The 23,335-nt window shown below is 40.9% G+C and overlaps 1 protein-coding gene across 11 annotated transcripts in view; it reads left to right on the top strand.

Moving 5' to 3' along the window:
• GTF2I (general transcription factor IIi) overlaps positions 1–23,335 on the top strand; it is an 82,711-nt gene that overhangs the window by 5,281 nt on the left and 54,095 nt on the right. For all 11 annotated transcript variants that reach the window (XR_003925258.2, XR_005933328.1, XR_003925259.2 and 8 more), the window contains exons 2-6: positions 6,539–6,644; positions 8,053–8,191; positions 21,429–21,563; positions 21,994–22,177; positions 22,377–22,405. Coding sequence is in view for 8 of the 11 variants with exons in the window: in XM_030027238.2 (XP_029883098.1) it covers positions 6,539–6,644; positions 8,053–8,191; positions 21,429–21,563; positions 21,994–22,177; positions 22,377–22,405 (593 nt within the window). In the remaining 3 variants the exon portion in view is untranslated. The remainder of the gene's footprint in view (positions 1–6,538; positions 6,645–8,052; positions 8,192–21,428; positions 21,564–21,993; positions 22,178–22,376; positions 22,406–23,335) is intronic.

Genomic DNA, 23,335 nt, shown 5'->3' with positions numbered 1-23,335 from the left:
AACAGCCAAGAAGCAGTCTAGCTTTGTTAGATTTTTTGTTATGTTTCTTCTTGTTCCAGCTTTGTAATGAAATGTGTGCTTTTGTACTCTGCTAGAATAACTTCCCCCCCCCCCCCCCCCAATATCAGAAGTGGCCCATGGGGATCTAACAGGAGCTGGACTTCTTTCCCCTAGGGAGCAGCAAATCTTCAGTGGTGTGTAAGGATGAGCTCACACAAACTCACATCCAGCTGTATTTTGGGGTTCATGGGAGTTATGCTCTTTTCCACCAGTGTGGCAGGATTTGTTTTAGTGTTTGTAATGCTAGGTGAGGGGTTAGTGGAGAGACATATGCTTTGGCACTCACAGCTGCTTTTCTGGAGAGTAGCAGACAATGGATAGATGTATCATTTTGGGAATACCTGCTTGCATTGCATCTAGTGAAGGGTAAAACTGTGTTGCTATTGCTTATTAAGACTTTTCTCTAAGAAACACATATTCCATCTTTTTTTCCCCCCTCATTTTCCATATGTATTCTTTATATGCTTAAATAACAGTTTTTCTTCCTAAAGCTTAATTATTTTTTTTGCTTTTCCTTTTTGTGTGTCTGACAAGCAACTACTAGAGAGAGTATCCATTACTAGTGGGTTTATCAAGATTAGCATGTCTGCCCCTGCATGAGTACAGGGAAGATGGAAAGTAACTGTGTCTTGTGGTTTTGTTCTCTCTTACCTTGAATATTTCTATTTTTTGGTTCTTAAGAGTAGAAGCTAGCAAGAAATGTGTGGAGTGAGATACACATTGGTTTGATTTGGCTTCCTGAAAAGCTTTGGTCTTTGTTTTTCTCCTTATAAAAGGAAAACCCAGAGTGTTTTTTAGCTCTATATTGTGTGACCTTCTCATCAGGCAGCACAGCATGCTGGTTTTGGCTGGGATAGAGTTAATTTTCTTCATAGTAGCTAGTATGGGGCTGTGTTTTGGGTTTGTGCTGAAAACAGTGCTGATAACACAGGGATGTTTTTGTTATTGCTGAGCAGTGCTTACACAGAGTCAAGGCCTTTTCTGCTCCTCACCCCACCCCACCAGCGAGGAGGCTGGGGGGGCACAAGAATTTGGGAGGGGACACAGCCAGGACAACTGACCCCAACTGACCAAAGGGATATCCCAGACTATATGACGTCATGCTCAGCATATAAAGCTGGGGGAAGAAGGAGGAAGGGGGGGACGTTCGGACTGATGGTGTTTTGTCTTCCCAAGTCACCATTACACGTGATGGAGCCCTGCTTTCCTGGAGATGGCTGAACACCTGACTGCCGATAGGAAGTGGTGAATGAATGGCTTGTTTGCTTTGCCTGCGCGTGCGGCTTTTGCTTTACCTATTAAACTGTCTTTATCTCAACCCATGAGTTTTCTCACTTTTGCCCTTCTGATTCTCGCCCCCATCCTGATGGGGAGGAGAGAGTGAGCAGCTGTGTGGTCCTTAGTTGCTGACTGGGGTTAAACCACAGGCAGGAATGGCTAAACGCTACATCCTCGGTACTCGACCAGTGTATTTTGCAAGGCTTTGTTCATTGTTACAAGCCTTTACTTGGGGAAAGGCTCATCTCAGCACAGTTAAACTGAAGGATTTATAGGTAATTATAACTAATATTAACTGATCTGGAAGTTCTTTTTTAGCAATATGTGATTAATAGATATATCATAAGTGGTACTCTGGCAGCCAGCTTATAATTGTTCAAAGGATGGTTTTTAAATTGGCCTTTTTGTGTAGCACAGTGGTAATGGGTAAGGTGTTACACTTTTTTCAAGGCTTTGCACTGGGGATTTATGTTGGGCAATGATGTTGTCACACCCTTTCTAAGGGCTGGATCTTGGAAAGGCAGCCAGGTTCATTAGATCTACTGAACCATAGCCTACTCTTTCTAATAATAAACACTGTCCCAGTGGTGTAGCTAAGGATAGTGGAGAAAACTGTCGTTTGAAAGGGAGAAACTGATGAAATGTTGGGGGGAAGAAAAAAAAAAAATCTTTCACATGTGACTTGCTGTCAAGTGGGTAGGAAGAAATATTCTTGTGCTGTCATGGTGCAACAGGATGTCTTTTGAATCTACATTAAACACTGCTCTGGCACTGTCGTGGTTTAACCCCAGCCAGCAACTAAACACCATGCAGCTGCTCACTCACTTCCTGCTCCCCCGGTGGGATGGGGGAAGAAGGGAGGGGAGGAGGTAAAACTCATGGGTTTAGATAAAGACAGTTTAATAGGACAGAAAGGAAGAAAATAATAATGATAATATCAATAATAATAATAAAAGGATTGCAACATACAAAACAAGTGATGCATGATGCAATTGCTCACCACTTGCTGACTGATGCCCAGTTAGTTCTTGAGCAGCAATCCCCACCCCCCCAGCCAACTCCCCCCAGTTTATATATATACTGGGCATGATGTCCCATGGTATGGAATACCCCTTTGGCCAGTTTGGGTCAGCTGTCCTGGCTGTGTCCCCTCCCAACTTTTTGTGCCCCTCCAGCCTTCTTGCTGGCTGGGTGTGAGAAGCTGAAAAATCCTTGACTTAGTAGAAACACTACTTAGCAACAACTGGAAACATCAGTGTGTTATCAACATTCTTCTCATACTGAACCCAAAACATAACACTATACCAGCTACTAGAAAGAAAATTAACTCTATCCCAGCCAAAACCAGGACAGGCACCATGCAAACTGGCTAAAGAATGGGTATCCTAAAAATACAAGGCACTATGACTTTATACTTTGGAAAGACTCTTCCAAATGTTATTAGCAGAGTAGTCCAATGATAACCTAACCCAACTCCTGATCCAAATGCGATTCTGAGATACTGAGGCTGTGGCCTCACATGCAGCAGCAAGGTAGCTTAGGATATGCTGTCCTCTCTGTTGAGCCAGGATGGCTGTTTGTGAGGCTGTGCAGTAAATCAAACTGGGAGCCAGTCCAGTGGAGTGCTTCTCCTCCTGTTCCCTGGCAAGCTCCCCAACTTGATTCACTGTGTGCCTATGGATCAGAAACGACCTTCCAGGGATGGGAGCAATTCTGCATGGGGGAGGAAGCCTGAGCTGGCACTTCTCTGATGTGCTTGTGCATCCACAGCCTTCAAATGATCGCTAGAATTTCCTTGGTCTATTTTCTGGAAAAGGTACCTCTGCAAAATAGTGTCACGACCCAGGCTGGCCAGACCAGGGAGTCCCGTTGAATTCGGAATTCCCTTGGGCTAAATTAAGGTGAAATGACACCAAACGATCAAGTAAACATTTTATTCGTGGCAGAAGCAAACTGAACTTGGGAGGCATAACAATAGGTGGCGGGGTTTCTCACAACAGGAATTGGCATGAAACTAGCTCAGTGACCTGTGTAACCTGTGGTAACCATGCACATCAATTCAGGGCATAAGGAGATCCCTCCCGTTGGGTCTTGAGGTTCAGGGTCGACCCCCTTGCTTTCTAGACTCCTTCTCAGAGAAGAGCCTAAGGGTGGCTAGATCCACTCTTAGTCCCAGACTTGGTCAGCAGTTTTATGTCTTAAAGGGATGAGGTGTAGGGATTATAGAAAAGGAAAGAGAAAGAGAGAAAAAGACAGAGAGAGAAAAAAGAAAAGAGAGAGATTTCACCCGTGTCTGGGTCCAGTGTTGGTCTAAAGGTCCAGTTCCTGTGGCTGTGTGCATGTGAGGCTTCAGTTTGTGTCCTTTTATCATCCTTGCCCCTCCTTTGGGTGGGCACTCGAACTCATTAGGCTAATTAAGTGTCATGCGTGGTTTGTGCTTTCAGAACCTTTGGGAAATGGGTCGGTAGGCTTGGGGGTCATTTGGGGGGTAACTTCTTCCCTGCGGACATGACCATTGTTTGATCTTTGGCCATGCACTGTGAGCTGCCTTGTTAGCACATCAGAACAGGTTGCTGCCCACCCTTGGGCATGCCCTCCCTGTCCTGTTGCTGATGGGTGCTGATCGGCTTCTTTTCAGCTGGGGTTCCTTGCTATGCAGGGTTTGTTGTTATGCAGATTTTGTTGTTATGCAGAACTTGCCCCACCACAATGTTTCAGACGTTCACTCTTTCAGTCTCTCACAAATGGAAAATAAGTTTACTCTTGTTTTTACAGTATGATTTTTCACCTAGAATGGAGTAGGTACATATGTTAGTGCCACTGCTAGTTTGGGAGGTGTTGAACTGATGCAGAACATCTGTGTAGTTATGTTCTATTTAATCTTTAATATTGGATTGTTAAGATATAATTTTGAAAAGTCTAAAAGCTATCATGTTTAAAATCACTGTCAGCATCCTAACCATGGACGAGTTCCAAAGGTGAGCTTGAGAACTGTATTAGGTACCAAAAAATCATAGCTCAATGAAGATTGATTTATCTATGTCACATCATAATCTCCCTTTTCCCTCTGATATTCCACAAGCAGTAAGTAAGATGCCTCTCTTCCTCTGGAAGAGAACCCCACCATCCTCTGTCTCCCCATCCCCAGCTGACCCTCTCTTAGGTCACTGAGGCAACCAACATCATTCAACAGTTGTTATTCCTTTATATTCACTCTTGAAGTTTTGTTCCTTTTCCAGACCTGGACCTCTTTGCCTACTCCTCAGTGTAGCCGGTGCCGGTGTTCAGACCTCTCATTACCTGCATCCTCAAACAGCTGCTGACTCTGCCACTGCTAGTTTGTCTGTAACGCAATTTTAAAGCTGTTTAAACCTTGCCGGCCTGTGTCTGGAGAGCCAGAAGGCTGCTGGATGGCTGTTGTGAGCTTGCAGTGTTGCTAGCCTTGCGCGCCTTGCCCCCCCCCGCCCCAATTTGTGCCATTTTTTTCCAATGTAAGCATGTATTATTGTTGTCCCAAAAGTGGGGTTGTTTACCCGGTGTGTGAATCACCAATATACACACAGAGCAGAGGTATTTTATTCCAATTCATGTTTGTGCAAAGATGGGGGCTAGGTGGTAATCCTCAAAGCTAGCACACCTCATGCCTAAACGGGCAAGCAATTTATACAGTTTAGTTTTACATATTTAGTTTCCAGTGTTCTTCCCCAAAACTATTATCGTAGTTGCTTATCTACCACAGTTTCTATTGGGTTAAAGTTTTCCCCACTTCGAATTAAAGGCACAGTGTTCTTTTATTCTACAGCGCATGCTCAAGGAGGGTGGGGAGGTAAGTCTTTTTGGTCTTGAATTGAGTCGGTGATCGTGATCTCCCCCTGCCACCTTTACCTTTCCTCCAGTTATCGAAGATCTTTGCTGACTTCATGCCTATTAGCAATTATTCGACTTTGGGCACCTCCTGCAGTAGGATGTTCCCTTCTTATCAGTCTTTTAGTTCTTCGGGGACACAGTTGTTAGCGAGGCATGCATTGTTTATACAAAGGGCATCCTGGTTCACAAGACCTTTGTGGCCTTTTTAAGGTGGCTTAAGTACATCATTATCACATGCAATGGTTATTTGTGCTGCCCTGACTTGTCTGCACATCTAATAGGATACAAGTCACCTTTGAAAACTTGAGCCATGTCCTGTGTCCAGGTTCTGCAGGAGCAGCAAGCTGTCTCATCGAACTGTTGTGAAATGTCTCATTTATCTGAGCTATCTTGACTTTTGAGGTGATTTTTCTCAAGACTTGTGCATGGAGTTGTAACAGCTAAATCTACCAGTTCTCTTCTCCTCCAGGCATGTCAAATTTTTGCTTTAGATACGCATAAATAAAACAGGTTGCACCACTCCAATAGAAAAATGTGCTCTTAACAGCTGCTGAAACTTCATTCTCAATATATTCATTGTTGTATAGACAGTTCTGCCAGCAGAAGCAAAACAAGTCCTGATTATTACTTATGTCTTAAATAAGTTTAAAGTCTCCTGAATGACATACAGAGAATAGGCTTAAATCTCTTTTTTGTGTCACTGCTGAAATTAAGTTTTTAATTTTAGCACCTTAATTGGGACTACTTAGCTTTGGAGTTAACCCTACAACTGAAGAATATGCAAATAAAAATGTCATGTTCTGTTTATTGATACTGTTTTCTCTGAGGCCATGATTTTGGGGCAGGGTGGTGGTGGTTTGTTTTGAGCTAGGCCATGATAATTACAGGGAGGATTGTTCTAACACTTGTGTCGTAACTATGATTTGCCATTTCTTTTCTGTACGTTAATGCCAGTGGTTTTTGCTGTGTTTATCTAGACTGCTGGAGTTGCAAACATGCTTAGAAAGAAAAATCAATGTAAATTCAGCTAATCAGTTAATATGCATCTTTCTAGGCACAAAGGGTTTGTGGTCTAGTCATGGCACAACGTTTTAACTTTTGAATGTTTAGCTCCAGCTTTGGATGAAACAGCAGTAAGCATGAAAGAATAGAAGAGTGAGCACTTCCTCCTGTTAATTTACCTGTATATTTGCTTGCTTGTGTGTGGTGGGGTGTGTTCTGGGGTTTTGAGTTTTGTTTTTTGTTTTCTTTGCTTGCGTAAGAGAGATTTTAGTTTTCTTGCACTGCTGTGTGTATCTGAACAGGGTTTTTTTTTTATTATTTCATCTTATAGGAGGAAAATGGCCCAAGCTACTGCACCAGCAGCATCCATCCATGATGAAGACTCCTCTGAAAGCAGAATGGTGGTTACATTCCTCATGTCAGCACTTGAGTCAATGGTTAGTAGAGAAGCAGCTGTCTCATAACTGTCTTGGCATGTGCAGGATTACACCAATATATTGCCTCCTGCTGGGGAGCAGGAAAGGTGTAATGTTATATCTTTACCTTATTGCGTGCTGTTCAGCCAGCTGTAACTGTTATCTCCTTGCTTGTGGAAAGTCATGCTAAGGGTCTTCTTAACAGTCATCTTGTTTCTTGTGGTGTGGTTGTTTCAAAAATTATTTTGTCAAATAAATAAATGGGAAATATTTCTTGATTGCTCAGGTAGAGCGTGGTTGAAAGGCAAGAGTATGTTCTAGTCTTTGTTATCTGTAATATAGAGTGAATAAATGGTCTTGAGGTTAATGCCTTGTCCTCCGCTGCTGTACCAATTCAACAAAAATTGTTCAGAAAATACTGGTTGGTTTTTTTTTTTAAGTTGGCATATCACCTGTTTTGTAGAAGTTATTTTATCATCGCGTGGTGGGGTTTAAGGTTGGCCAGGGCTGTGAGTGGAAATGTCTGTCCTGTTTCCTTGAAGTTGAGGCACTGTCAAAGATTTGGTTCTTTAAAATTGTTGTCTTAAATGATAAGCAAGAACAAAAATTTTCTTTTGAGCAATGAAACTTTGAATGGGATGGTTATAAGATAATGGATTGCAAGCCTCTTTTCCCAATGGGTATATTCGATTCCTAAAAGCTTTGTGTCACTTTTTCCTCTCATGCTGCAGCAGTTGGTGTCTTTATAGGTTGCAGCAAACTTTGATCTGAGTTCCTAGGAGAAATTGACTTTGTGATCACTTCTTGATGGTCTCACTAATTTTCTTAGGATCTTTGCTTTCTCCTTGCGCCGCAGGCTTCCTGCCTTACTTCTTTGCCAGAAATTTCTCCTAGCAGAACACATGTAGGTGTTCACAGGGAAGGTGCAATCCTTCTGCTCAGGAGGAATTCACCTGAGCCTGAGCACAGCAGGCAGGACAAGGCAGACTGCAGGCAGCCTTCCTGCTTGCAACCACACCTTTCTGAACGAACATGATGAGTGATAAGTGTGCTGTGAATGAACAAAACTCCTGTACATTCTGTTGAAAGTTGGAGTAAGACACTCAATATGATTATCTAACAGGGAAGTGATAATTTCACATGGATTGATGTCATAAATCATTTTAATTAAAAACAGTGCAATCTCTGAGTCTAGACAAGGCCTTAATTTCACTAATGCATCAACAATGCTTTTAAGATTCCTGATGAAAAGCACTCCAGATGTATAAATTGTGCTTTGCTAATGGCTGATGTTATGTTACTCGCAGTGCCTTCTGAAGGGTGGATGCTGGCAGCAGGAGTAATAACTGTTTTACATGATACCACATACATTTCTATTAACTGTACTCTTAACTATGGTAATAAAAACTTTTTGTTTTTCTTTTTGTAGTGTAAAGAACTTGCCAAGTCCAAGGCAGAAGTTGCCTGTGTTGCTGTATATGAAACAGATGTGTTTGTAGTTGGAACTGAGAGAGGAAGAGCCTTTGTCAATTCTAGGAAAGATTTTCAGAAGGATTTTGTTAAATACTGTAAGTTTCAATGTTGTGTTTTTGTATTTCACAAGCTGCTTAATGTCTATTGCATAATACTAAGAACTTTGGGGAGCAAAGTTCTGTATATCATGGCTACGTGCTATAATTATGCTGGCTATGGCAAAACCATCTGTTTAAGAACGTAAAAATGATCAATAACAGTGGTCTTGTTTGGAGTGTTATTTCAACTGTGGCTGGAAGTGTTAATTTTTTCTTAGATAATGTGACAAACTAGTACAATAAGAAGTATTAGACTGTCCACCCTCACAACACATTCTGCATTTCCACGTGTATGTTAATTTTTCTTTGTATCCTTTCCTCCAAGTCTTTTTTCCACTCATGAAGGCTGGGCAGGACATTGACCAGGTAGTGGACTACTTCTGTCAGCTCCGATGGTCCTGGTTCTTCAGATCGCTCTATGCCTTATTGAAGCAGATACACATTTTTGACAAGATACTATTTTTTATGTAGCTTTATTTATATCACTATTATTTAGTAAACAGAAATATATACCTATACCATAATGACTTAAAATTACATCTGCATTACTTTTGTACTCCTTTAAGTACATCTAGGGTGTGATTTTGTCTAATTTCATTTTTTTTAGTAAAACAGTGGAATTTTTGTGTTCATAAAACACAGTCCATTGGTACAGGACAGTATTTTTAGGAGCTGGGTTTGAAAGATTCAGTGGCTCTTTGAGGGAGCATTGATATGCTCATTTAGGAAAGTGTTGTCGATGGATACTGCTTTATCAAGAAAGAAATGTATGTTTACCTGCCTAGGGAAAGGGAGAGATGCAGGTCAAGAGCAGACTGTAAGAGAAGAATCAGTCGGGAGGCAGCAGGGGGTGGGGGTTGGGGGGAGTTCAAAAGCAACAGCTGTAAAAGGTTCTGGCTTGACTAATTAAATGCTGCTTGGAAAGCAACTGTGTTTAATCTGTAACAGAAACATTTGCTCCTAAAAATGCTTTTGCTGCTAGCTAAAATTCTCCTGGAGGTTCTGTCTTGAGGTCATTAGTTCGTGGTGGGGCTCTGGATTTTTTCCACTGTCCTACTTGCTTGGACAGTGACTCTCCCTGCGCGTAAGTATATTTACTCTAAGGAAAGTCAAGACAATGTTGCATTGTAAGAGATAACTGATATCAAAATGCAGAATTATGACCTCACTGAGGAATCAACTATAGGATGAATCAATTCCTTTTTCATTTTTTTACAGGGGCAGTCTTCTGATACTGGTATTTATGGAAACTCTTAGCTGAATAATGGAGGAGAGTTCAGTTTTTCACCTGATTTCTTTTTTTTGTTGTTGTTGTTCCTCAAAGGGCTTCCCAGAGGTCCTAGATACTTTGTTTTATTGCCAGTACAGTGGTATCATGGGCCTTGATGTACAGGAGACTTTGTATCCTGGGCACATCTATTGGTAGGGAGTCTGAAATAACTGGGATTTGGTGTTTGATCTCCCTGGCTAGATCTGTATTTCTGGTTCTGTACCATGGGAAGCACTGGCTTCTCATCCGTGCTTGTGTTCGACTGTATCAGGTGTGGTTTCTATAGCTACGTGCATGTGTTGAAATCTTACATTAGTTGTGATAATTCTGATCCTTTGCTTTATTCCAGTTACAAGATGCTCGTTCTTGGGCAGTGTTTTGTACTGTCAGGCCAACGAGATTAAATAATATCCACTTTGAAAATAGTGTTTTCATTATGCTTCTTGCAGAACATTGTGGTTTATATCTGTGTGAATAAAGCCAACTAACCTCAGTCATTGCTTTCATGGTTTCACTAAGTGCAAGTCCCCCGTACTTTCTGGAGTTTTGATGCTGGAGGTAGTTTTCTTGTGTTGCTGGAAAGATGTTGCAAATTCCAGAAAACTTGACTTCAGAACACCAATTATTAGGAATAATAGCATTACGTATTCCTGGCGATGCTGATTCCATCACTGCCTTTGACAACTTTGAAGTCTTGATGAAGTTTATAGTGTAATATCTTTTGATCTAAAACTTATAACTGTGGATGCCACAGTTCCTTTCCACTTGCACCTTGTTTCTTCAGTTAAATATGAAAGCTAGCAATAGGCAATGTTAGCTGCAATTTTAGTAGGTGTTTTGCAAAAGTCCAGGAAGGCCACAGTTCTGTGCATTTTTAGTAAGTTAGAGTTGGGCCCTTTTTGTTCTTTTATGATTAATAAAGGCTTCCAGGAGATTCTTACATTGCTGTTAGAATTAAATCTTTAAAAATTCAGCTGTGATGTCAGTCCCTGGAACACATGGTGCTGACAGTATTGAGAATTAGCTCTCCACTTGTATAGGTCTCTTCCTTTTTCTTTAAGTATGGAAACAGAAGTGTAGTTACTAAGCATTCCTCTCATTATGTCTGACTCTGTTGTGACAAGCCAGCATGTGTCTCCCATCTTTACCTCCACTTTTCCCACAGCTCCTTTGTATAGTTTGAGTAAATAAGAAGAGTTTTCAGAATTTGGAGGCCTCAGGCTTCAAACCCACTGCTTACTTTTAGTAACGAGTATAATTTAGTGGGCTAAATTGATGAAGTGTATATATGAGGTTTATGAAGGAAGTAGCATGTACACTTTCTAGCAGTATAGGACTGATAAAAATAACAGCGGTTAAGTGAAAGCAGCATTGGAGTTTGGTTTCCTGTGGCTTTCATTCATAACAACTTTCACCCACGTGGGTTCCCTAACGCCTAGCTGCAGGGGAAGGAGGAGTCCTGTGCATACCTCATGTACCTTGTTACCTTAAGAAAATGCATTAGAAACAAATTATAGCAATGCTTTTTTTAACATTAGTATGGGTTGTGTAGTGAGTGTTGAAGAACCAGTCAACAGGCATTAATTATTTAAAGTTGGGTCAGATAATATATTCTTCTGAACTGTTCTTAATTAAGATGGCTAAGCCCTATGTTACAGTGAAATGGTATGTTTCAATCAAGTAGAACTGCATGTGCTTGTACACATAACATGTAACTTCGGTAACCTGTGGTGTCAGTTATTCTAAGCCTTTGTAAGTTTGTATTGTACATAGAAAGAGTATATTCTTTGAGTACTTGCTCATATTCAGAATGTGGACAAGCATGGATACTTGTGTACTGTAAGCAGTCAAGATCATACACGTCTTGCCCTACCAGTACCTCTTTGTTTTAGTTGCTGTTCCCTGCTGAAGTGTATTGTGTGGTCCTCAGTTCCTCTTGGATGGCCTCAGCAAGATGAAGTGCCTCCTTGCTCTCTGGATTGCTGTGGAGTTCTGGGTTATCAGCCATCCTGAATGGGAGACTTATTCCTGGGGTGCTTCAAGAATGCTGTTCCCTTCATGTATTCATCTTTGTCATCTTGGCAGTTTCCCCTGAAGTTTGGTCGAGGTTTGGTATCAACTCTGTGGAATTCATTCTCATTTGAATGGAGCTGCATATGGTTTATAAAATAAAAAAAACAGAAGAGGTCTCATCATCCGCAGGCTGTATTTGCCTGTCAGAAGTGACCTTTCAGAAGAGCTTCGTGACTCAAACACCTTTTTGGTCATCTGCTCAGGACTTTGAAAGAGATTTACCCAGCACTGTGTGTTCCATCCTATCTGCCAAGGAGCTGATTGTTCTCCAAGAATCTTGGTTGCCTCTGCTAGCGTTTCCACTGGTACCGGCTGTTGCACCATCGGTATGTAGGTCGCACGGAAGCGTAATCCTGCTAGTTCTGTAGCTTTCTGTCAGCTCTCCCAGTCATGCTGCTTTTTTTCCTCCTTTGGTGCCAGGGCTCTGGGCTCGCTTGCCTGAGGTGGGGCCATCTTGCATCTGTAGATGGTTCATCTTGGATGATGTGTCCTTTATTTTTAGGAGCCTTTGTTTTCCTCCTGGTGGCCTCAGGTTTCCACACTGATTTTAACAGTGCATCTGGTATGGGCCAGAGTTTGGCTTCAAGTACTGCTAGAGACTTTTGCCCAGCATCTTTCACTCTTCTTACCTGTACCTCCATGTCCATCCAGCCACAGGTTGCAAGAACTCCTTGTAGCTTCAAGAATGCTCAGAATCCCAGTGGTTTTAATGGGCACAGCTGTTCCTCCTGCTCATGATGAATGAATGGCACGCAATGCTCCAAAGACCTTTTGGGAAAGATTGCTCAGCTTTGGCTTCTCAGTATCTTGGGTATGTGGATTACTGTTCCCTTTTGGATATCCTCCATTATCTGCAGGCAAGTAAAATGACTCTTCCCATAAACTAGGCTACTGCAGGCCTGCTTGAAGATCTGTGGCTAGGCTTCTGTCTCATTGAATCCTGGCCTTTGAGCAAATAGAAGTATCAGGTTTTCTGGGGAATTCTTCTTCTGACATTGTGCTCCCTTATCTCTTTGACTCTGTAACTAATGTAATGCTTCAGCAGTTTAGAGGGGGGCAGAAAAAGCAAACAAAAACAGAAACCTGAAAGGCTAGATCTTACTGGTTTAAAAAACAAACTCAAAACTGGCAAGTCTAACTGGATTGGCAATTGTTGGACTGCTTTGGCATACTGTAATTTCCATCTGAATACCTGAAATTGGCATTTCTGGGCTTGTAGTAGCTTGTCCCTATAGTCTAGAGAGAATTAAGCATCTCTGGCTGAAGTTATACCGTGTCTAGATTCTTGCTGTGGTAGATGCAGGCTTCCTACTCCATAGCTGTAATTGTAGGTATGCAGTGACTCTCCTCATTTCAGGTTTTGGCTTCCACAGAAGCTGCTGTTCACTGTGCAGGATGTCTGCGGGGAATGAGCTTTTTAGCTTAATCTCTAACAAAGTTTCAAACGCACAAAAAGACTGTAGAGCGATCCTTTGGTCTTCAAGGATGTGCAAATGGGATTCTGAGTAGTCAGTCTGTGCATCACAACTACACTGGAGAGTGTCATTCTACTTCATCCCTAGCTGTTCATACCCATAGTCTGGAGGATGCCTGTGTGGGATTAAAGCAAGTCTGTTACTGCCTAGACCTTGTTTTCTAGGCAGCATCTTCCCAGCTATGGCAAGGAGGTATAACTCACTTCTGTCTTTGCTTTCTGTGTTCCCTTCAGTGTCAGAATTTTGATCTGTTTCTAGGGATTCTCCTAATGAAATCTTACTCTTGCTGTTCTCTGAATGACAGAAATAGTTTCTCCTTACGTTAAATGTTAATGTTTGAACTATGACTGCACAGGACAAACCTACTCACATGTTCTAAGAGGCTGTTTTGCATCTCTAGCTGTGATACTGCAGCACAGCAGAAGTGCTGTCGGTGAACATAGTGCGCTCCACCTGGGATTGGGGCTGTTCGATGGTATCACATACACCGTACTGAGATCCTGGGCACCTGGAAGGCAACCTGAACACCCTGGATACGCTTTGATCAGAAGTGATGGCTTTGCTCACTTCAAGAGATCTCATGAGCAGTGAATACGAGCTCTATGGTTGCTGTCTGCATGAGGACTTTCCTACAGAGGAATTCGGGGCAGTGGCTGGAGTCATCTCCTATGGAAAAGTGCATATGGACACTACAGCCCTGAAGTCCAACTGTTTGAAGGCAGCAGCTTCCTTTGCCTGTCATTATCTGTCTTACGCTGTTTCTTACTGACAAGAGGTACATGCACTCCAAATTGCCTAACAGGTTTTTTCAAACTAGAAATATTTTGTGAAATAAAATAGTCAATACTTCTTTTGCAATTGAGGTTTAAAAAATGTTAGTATTCTCCATTGCACCACCAGAGGTGCAATTAGTTCTAATATTGGCCATAATTAAAGCAATGCTAGCAACAAGGCCTAAAAAGCTAGAGGAAAATTTCTGAAAGTCTCCTTGGCATTTAAATAGCTCATAAATCAGTATTTTTGTCTTGAACTGTGTTCCCATTGTAGGTGACAATATCCAAAAAGCATGGTGTAAAAATACATTACTTCAATATTTTTTAACCAAAGCTCAGTAAAGCGGATAGCATATTGGTGTAAATATAAATTTTAACATGCTGAAGCTCTGACTGGCATGTCTTGCTGCTTTCTTTCATTTTTCTAATGGATGAAGCTATTTATGTGTTTGGTCCCGTCTGTGTATTGTCTATGCACTTTTACTATAAGCAGTGCTGAACAGACTGATATTGCAGGCCTGAGAGCATCATGCACAGATCTTGTGTTTAGAAGATGATAGGTGGGAGTCAAGCTATAGTAGTGTGAATATTTTTATTAACTCAGTAGCTCTGGGTTAATTTTAGACTTGTGCTTAAAAATGTCTTTGACTAAATCTGCTGAGATAGCCCCTGACACTGCAGCTTGCTAGTTAGTGTGTGTACTGTACTGCTAGTGTGGATGTAGTCCTTTTATGGTACTTTATCTGGATGCTCTGGTAATGATGTAAGTAAAGTATTAATACAGTTGGTTTGCTTCTTCCTTACTATTGTGATTACCTCTGATCATATTCTGTATATCTTGCTTGTCATGCCTGTAGTAATTCAGAAGCAATATCTAAATGGGGTGTTTAGCTTTTCAGCTCTAAAGTGGAATGTCTCAGGCTTGAAATTGAGTACAGATTGAATCCCCTGACCTGTATGGAAGCAGCCTAATACCTTTTCAGTATTACTCTAATAACAGAGGTTATTAGTGGGTCTAACTGCTATTGATCGTGTTTGTTTGTCCTTGTTATAATATCTAAAGGACAATCTTCATCATCATCATCTTTGTCTCTGATTATATGCTGCGGTATTACAGTGAAAATACCATTCTGTAACTAGCTGACACCTTTTTATGTTGTTCAGAGGCTAATCCCTTGACACTAATGCAGCTAGTTTAAAAATACCAGTTCTTTTTGATGATGATGTGCAAGTGTGGAAAACTGGTTTCCCACAGTCATTTTCTTTGGCCTTAAACTGTTCTGTGGCCAGCTGAGATTTCTGTGGCTTTTGCTGCTCCTGAAACTACAAAATATTTTGGAAGAGAAAGGAGTCATTAAATTGTAGACATAAATAGTAAATGAAAGAAAAATAATAAGAGCCAGGTGGAGGATTAATCCTGACAAAACGCTCATGGAGTTGTGTGTATGCCATCACTAATCTGTTACCTATTTTAAGTGCAAATGGGGGGCTGTATCTGTGATTCTTGCTTTAGCTTTGGTCTTCCAGCGCACTTCAAAATGGGTACACTTTACAGAATGTGTAGCAGGAAAAAAGGATGTTGGAATAGTTGCTTTTTAAAGGTGTGACTGTCAGGATGCTTTCCTATTGCCAAGCCAGAGCTGTTTTACACTTCTGTAACTCTCTACCTCTTTTTTCATGCCAGATTTCCTTCCAGCTATTTGGGAGTGGCCTCTTTAAAACAACCTTTGCTGAATGCTTATTCTGTTTGCGTATCTCCTGAAACAGGCTCTTCCCAGTCACTTTTAATAGGAACTTACTCAGCTGTGGCTCTCGGTTGTGTTCATGAGTTTTCAACTCCCTTTTTGCAGCAGATGACTTGGAATTACTTGCACTTCTCCAAATTGCAAGACCAGAAGAGATAGATGGCTGCTCCTGGCAACACTGACTGTAGCCCATCACTATTTCCCAGCCTAATTGTGCTGGCAAACATGATGTATATACTCCTACGGTGTCTGCCACTTGGGAGTTAAGACCTTGCATCTCTGCTAGTGGAAGGGATCACGTGAGCGTTCCCTTGTCCATTTTACATTACGTGAGCCAGGTTGCATCATGCCTGCTCAGTGATGTGTTAATGCTAACCTGGCTGGCTCTGCCTGGGGTTAATTAGGGAACAGTTTCATAATCCTTTTTGCTTGGGAGAGTTGTGGGCATGGTAACTGCTGGCTTCCTCTTGTGTGTCTGCAGCTGTATGTGCAAGATGGTCTTTTGCATTTGTGCCCAGACCTCTGTGTGACTGTAAAAACTTAGCACTGTGAGTTAGTTCTGGGGGTCCCCATCTCCCTAGGATGCTACAAAGATGTCTGGAGTGCCCTGATTGCTAAAACTTATGGGACATCTTTATTTAATAAAAAGCATGAAGCTTCAGATGTTCCTGCTGGAAAGCTAGGACACTTTGCTATATACATTGTGACTGCCTCCAGCACTCTGGGCTTCTGCTTTCCCAGTCTCTTAAAGTATTTACATTGTACTCTTTATTGGAAGCATTAGTTCATATTTTGCATCTGTTTCTGCCCCACCCCTAGCTTTTGGGGGAGTTTTTCTGTTGCGGTTGTAAGTGCTTGATAAATTAACTGAACTGTGTTCATTCTTGGAGTCCCCAAGAGCTTTTTTGATTTAAGATTTAAGTTTCAAATCACTTTCTATTTTGTATTTGCAGAATGTAGCTATGAGTTAAAGCATCTACCCTTAAAGACTTGATCAGTATATTCCTAATAAATCACATGCTTAGGAATTAGTTTAAAGATAACATTTCTAGCACTCATCACACAGTTGCAAGTAATAAAAATAAAATCCAAAGCAATCATCCCCATCTTTCTTAGAGTAAGAGCTGCTTTTTTTTTTGCCATTTCTGTCTCCATTTGAGCTCACTTAAATGGTTCAGCTTACAGTCCCCTTCTGCCTAACCTTTTGAAATGCAAATAATGTAGTTTTTGAGCTGTCCTGTGCTCCATATTTCTCATATTAATGTGTTCATGTCCTAGTTTCAGCTGGGATAGAGTTAACTGTCTTCCTAGTAGCTGGTATGGTGCTATGTTTTGAGTTCAGTATGTGAAGAATGTTGATAACACACTGATGTTTTCAGTTGCTGCTAAGTAGTGTTTAGACTAATGTCAAGGATTTTTCAGCTTCTCATGCCCAGCCAGCGAGAAAGCTGGAGGGGCACAAGAAGTTGGGAGGGGACACAGCCAGGACAGCTGACCCAAACTGGCCAACAGGGTATTCCATACCATGGGACGTCCCATCTAGTATAGGAACTGGGAAGTGGGGGCGGGGAATCACCCCTCGGGGGACTAGCTGGGTGCCAGTCGGCAGGTGGTGAGCAATTGCACTGCGCATCATTTGTACATTCCAATCCTTTCATTATTGCTGTTGTCATTTTATTAGTGTTATCATTATCATTATTAGTTTCTTCTTTTCTGTTCTATTAAACTGTTCTTATCTCAACCCGTGGGTTTTGCTGCTTTTTCCCGATTTTCTCCCCCATCCCACTGGGTGGGGGGGAGTGAGTGAGCGGCTGCGTGGTGCTTAGTTGCTGGCTGGGGTTAAACCACGACAGTTCATTAGCTGAACTCTGCATTAATAGCCTAGATCTTAATGAAAGACATGGAAATAATTCTCCTATCTTTTAGCTTTACTTTGTGGCCTGCCATACTCTTTCTTTCTACTACTGTTCTCCTTCTCTTCTTTTTTCCCCCCAACTTCCCAGACTGTTAGAAGGGCTTTACCTGAAGTGGGTGATGGCCAGCCCTGGCTAGCCATGCATTTTTGATGGTCTCCTTTGCAAGCCCTCTCTCATGGTATTAGGGGTGAATTAATCTGTTGTTCTTAAGTTTTACATTACTGGCAATTTCCCTTGTTTTACAAGTCTGTTTACCCCTTTTCCCAAGTTCTCAAAATTAAAAGAAAAATGCATTTTAAAAACTTGTTTCATACTTAGACACAAGTTATTTTTGAAGAGTTTTATAAGATCACTTTCTGCTTCCCTTCCTCAGGGGTGTTTCCTTTGCTTCCATCATCTGCCTCTTTGGCTCCATAGATGTGTCAGGAACAGAGACTCTTGCAGGTCGTGTGCCAGTCCAGATGCCTTTTCTTTCCAGCACCTTTAGCTTTAGCCATGCCCTGCCTAGCTTGGAGCTCTGTGCTATTTTTCTGTGTTTATTTCAGATTGGGGTAACTGGCCTCTTTTACAGTCCTATTAGAGCTAAGTTGCTTGGCTTGATTATCAGAAACCTTTCATGTTCTGTCTCTGCCTAGCCAGTTAAGGGGTATGAAGCTAACAGCTAGTTTAAAAAACTTGCTAAGAAAGTCCAGTCACATTTCAGTGGAGACCACACATCTCGTTCTCTGAGTAGCAAACAGAAAATTACTGTAGATGGGTGAACTTTTTGAAATTTCCTGGCTCCTAAATTCTGCCTCAGGTGATTTGCTTTTCTTGTGGTTTAAGTGATCCTTTGATAATCATAAAATTATTTTTCTTTAATTTGAGGTTATTGCCCAATTTCCTGAAGTGTAAAACTGGATGGCCTTAAAAAGCTCACAGATTAACTGGGTGGATGCTTTATAAAACAAAGCAAAACGCTTTTAGCCACACACACGTTTACTTTCCCTCTTTCATTGCATATAGTTATTTTCAGAGAGTAATTTTCCTTAAGCACAAATGATAAAATATATGTACCTGAGTGTTGGCACAAAATAGTTGTTGCCCTTAAGTTGCCTCTCAGAGTGTCTGCACAGGGGTGACATTCATACCCGTATAATCACTTCTTTCCTTTCTCTACCTGGGGGATTAAAAAATCACCTGATTAAAAACCTTCCGATGTTGCAAGATGCCTTATGTACCATGGGACTGACAGCTCTTTTGCTAGAGGAGTGTTGAGCTCCATCAGCTTCAGATGCTGAATTCTACCAGCTTTTCTCTGTTGTTTGTGTAGCATGTCATCTTCAGGTCACATTTTTGAGGAAATTTCAGTTACGTAAATTGTTTCTCTGCTAAAGCTTGATTTTTGTTTCTTATTCTTTGGTGAGATGCAGACAGTGCTGGTTTTGTCACTCGTCTGCAGCACGACCCAGTGGGGTGTGCTCTGCTCTGCAGAAGTGCAGCCTGCCTCCTCCAAACAGCAGCTTTCCCCTTACCCCTGAGTCAGGTGCTTTGAAGACAGATGTGCTTTATGGCCTATTTTAGTCTGCTGCACTCAAACCATGCTTTAGTGGACCTTCAGAATAAGTGTACTATAACACTGCTGAGCTGTAACTCTCTTCATCAATTTATAAGCATGACAGCATCTATTTAAGGCAGGAGGCTGTAGCATCTGTCCATACAGAGGTCAGGGTGTAGCTATCTAATTGCTGCCATGCAACAAGAAAAAATTGCCAAATTAAAATTTGATCGTTTCAAGTATTCCATTATTTGTTCTGTCATAAAAATTTTTGTAAGAGGGCTTTTTTTACTTTAAAGCAGCCTATTTATTTTATAAGAATGGTGACATCTGGGAGATTCCTTTTCCAGCCAATTGGTAGGCTGGGCTCTTAAACCCAGTCTGCTGCTGATCAAGACAGGTAAGAGGGAAGGGTGTTCTGAATAACCGAAACACCTGGATAGTACAAGAAGATAAGAGACACTCCACCATATGTGGACTCTCAGTGCAAAATGAGGATTGTTAGGAGTTGGGTCATTGTAATCCTTCTGAATCTGGAATAGCTTTTGCAGAGTAACTGGACTAATCCTGCAGTATACTCCCAACTGTGCAGAATGCAATTCTTTTACCATATAACCATTCCTCACCCTTCCTGAGCCATTTACCCTGTAAATACAGCCCCCTATCCCTCTTCCCTGCCGGGTCTTGTTGCACATGTCCCAGGCATCCCCTCCCAAATGTAGCCTGAATCCTGCTGGGTGCTCTAGTAATTGTAGCGAGGGCTTCAACAGAGCCTGTAAAGTGTATAACCTCCTCCAACAAGTAGAGGTGTGTCCATCAGTGCTGCCAGAAGGAGATGAATGGCTGCTAGGTTTGATCAGTTGTGCAGACCTCTTATAAATCTTACTGTGTTTGAGACTTGATCTTGTTTGTCAGACTTAATTGAAATTGGCCAACAAATGTGGGAGAGATTAGGGAGGCAGATGCATAATGTGAGCTTAAGAAAATGGATAAAAATCCTGTAATAAAAAATGGTATGGGTTTCTCTTCTAGTTAAGAAGGAAAATTTCTATCTTTGTCTGCTTTTCATTTTAAAGGGAAGTAAGCAGTGTTGGCATCTTATTTTTTGTTTTGCTTATTATTTTTAATATGGGTACACTTTTGTACTTAATGTGGGTACACTTTTGAGAAGCTACTGGTAATAAAGGCATTTTCAGTGAATCAGTCTCTTATGTGGAAAAAACCCCACCCAAAAAGCGACATTGCATGTAGCTATAAATGAAACTGATGTCTCTTATCCCCGAGTCTGCAGGCAAACCTTATAAGCTGTCATTAGTTAAGCACCTGTGTTGTGGAATATTACTACATACCTATATTTGCATTATTTTTTTTATTATGTGTCATATTGCAGAGAAAGCAAAAGTTTCAGGCCTGAAGAGCTGGAGAGCTAAATGTTGCATGGAGGTGGGTTTCCAGGGCACAAAGCAGATGTGTGATCTGTAGAGGAGGAGATTCTCTTTTAAATGAAGATACGAGTTTTTAAGATTATAAATGTGTTTTTACTAAAAGCATTGCTGCTTCAGCTCATTTCACAACCCATTTGTAATCAGTTGTTCAGACTGATGTTTGTTTTCTTGTATTAGCGTAGAATTATGATGCCAGCAGTACTGGTAATGTAAATCACAGTGTTTCAGGCTTACCGCTGTGCTTGCTCATGGTGAAGTGATGACACAACTTCAGCACTTCTCTTGCACATAGGAACACAGATCTCCCTTGCTTTTTCTTTCATATGCAGAATATCTCTGATGTTTTCCCCTATTTTTGCTGGGTGATTCTGAGTAAATCTTTGCAAGGACTGAACAATAAGAAAGGAAGGCTGCCACCTGAAACAGTCACTTCCGTTTGCTTTTTAATATTGAAGTGTTGTTACTCCCTCACTCCTTTTGCAATGACTTTTGCTCAGAGACTAGACGAGGTATAGGGCTGAAATCTTCTCTGTTCTGCATGATGATGCCTTGTTTGCAACTCCTCCTATTCGTCGACAAGAGATGTGTACTTAAAATGTCTTTTGAAAGATACAGGAGCTGTTGTGGCAAAAGTCAGATCCCTTCCATAAAAAGTGTCCTGAGATTAATAATGTTTTCTACCTCTTCATGCAAAAAAAAAAAAAAAAAAAATAAAAAAGCCTGCTTGGATGTGTCTCTTAATTCACCATTCTTACACCTCAGAGGGTGATATTTGCAAAGGTTGTAAGGAATATATAATATTTTTGGTGTAAATTTAAATTTACTCATTGCTTATGTACATAGATAAGTGCATTTGCTTCTAAGGCAAATAAGTTCTTAGGATTTTCCGGCAGGAATTCTTCCTTCCTGAGTGTCTGTAGCCTAACTGGAGGGACTAGGTACTGGGAGTTTTAATAACTTACTATTTTTTTTTTGTCTTATTTTTATAACTAATTGCCAGGTGTTACAGAAGAGGAGAGGGCTGCAGAACTGCAGAAAACAAAAAGTATACCACCTGTAAATAGACTGACAGTGGATATTGTGGAACTGGAAGCTCTCAGAAAGTCTGTGGAGGACTTTTTCTGCTTTTGCTATGGTGGGTGCTTTGAAGTCTTCTAAATAGCTGTTCTGGATTTCTGTATTTTTATTCCAGTTGGGAGGAAAGTACTGCATGATCTTAGTCTTCCAACTATACCACTGTTAAGGTGGTTAGTTTAACTTTTAGTAAAACATACACATATATTGGATAGTTTTCTTCTTGATGTGTTTTGTGGGATGGGGTTTGACATTATTGCACAGCACAGCCCATTTAGTTTTCTTTCAAGAAAGCTGCTGTGTATCTCAGTGGGTTCCAGTGCACGTTAATGCGAGCACTACTTGGTTTCCTGTAGAGATTTGAATCTGCACCTTACTTTTGCTCCAGTCCTCTCCAAAGTAAAAAGTTTTATAAGGGGCTCATCCTTTTGCTAACTTGAGCGCTCTTGACCTCAAAACGATCTCTTTTTTATTTTTTTTTTTTTTCCTAGGTAAAGCTTTAGGAAAGTCAACAGTGGTGCCTGTGCCATATGAGAAGATTCAGAGGGACCAGTCTGCTGTGGTAGTGCAGGGCCTGCCCGAAGGACTTGCATTTAAACATCCAGCAAATTACGATGTTTCAACCCTGAGGTGGATTTTGGAAAACAAGTCAGGGATCTCATTTACCATCAAAAGGTTATTTGCTCTGTCTTGTGCTGGTCTGTCCACTTTGGTTTTGTACTTAAATTAAGTCCAATTAATTTTAATTTTTAATTAAATACATTGCAGCCTGTTTTTCTTAAACGGGACTGCTCTCTTTTTAGTGTTACGCTACCAAGTAGGTCATGATGTCTTTGCTAAAGCTATGGGTTTTTCTTTCTATATTTCCACACAGGCCTTTCCTAGAGCCAAAGAAACACCTAGGTAAGTTACTACTTACTCAGACTAAACAGAAACAGATCAGAATTTTAGTTTAGATAGCAATATAGATACAGGATTTGGTCATGTGGATAAAGTGGTAAACTGTGCAGAAATTCCTAGACTGCGAGTTGCCTTACTTATGGAACTATAACCTTTTCCTTTATGTGTTCTGCCATGAGCAACTAATTAGAGATAAAATTTGTTCTATTGCATCCTCCTCCTTTTACTGAATTTAAATTTAATGTGAATTGGATAGTATCCTAGGGAAAGGAGAAGTGAACTGATGAAGGACTGCATTGCATTTTTAGAAAATGCTAAGACTTTGCAGTGCTCTGTGTTCCAATACATAGCCGATTTGGGCATTTATTTCTCATTTTAAAAATTGATTTAATCTTCTGAAGTGGCTAGGTGATGTAGTTCCTATGAAAGCTTCTATGTATTAAAAAAATCTGAGCTAGAGTGAGTTTTAAAATACTCCACAAAGATTCACTTCTAGCTTAGAAGAAATCCCTTCTCCTGTTCCTTTCTTGGGATCATGTTGCTTTACTTGAAAATTCATATATGTGAGGATTTGTTTTATGAAGAGGATGAAGCAATCTCTATAGGAATGTAGACAAAAAAGAAAAGTTTCACTTTCTCAGGTCCAACAGCCAGAAGTCGATGCTGGATTAATAAAATTAGAAATGTGTTGCCTGTGCCCAGTAAGAAGACTAGAGAGTGGGAAATTACAGAGATTCTGGTAATAATATATTTGTATTGAAAATGCAAGGCAGGTTTTCAGTGTGGTAAATGACATTCTAAAAACATAATTTATTTGTTTCTAGCTGTAATTTAGGACTAAGCTGAATCTCTGTAAAACTATCCATTTTCTTTTAGCAGAGTTTAGGTGAAAGACTTGTTTACCTTTGTTTCCCAAGATTTTCACTTAACATC

The sequence above is a fragment of the Aquila chrysaetos genome, chromosome 10 (assembly GCF_900496995.4).
Source record: "Aquila chrysaetos chrysaetos chromosome 10, bAquChr1.4, whole genome shotgun sequence".
Lineage (NCBI taxonomy): Eukaryota > Metazoa > Chordata > Aves > Accipitriformes > Accipitridae > Aquila > Aquila chrysaetos.
The sequence above is the reverse complement of the archived record's forward strand: the minus strand, read 5'-3'. Positions and strand labels throughout refer to the sequence as shown.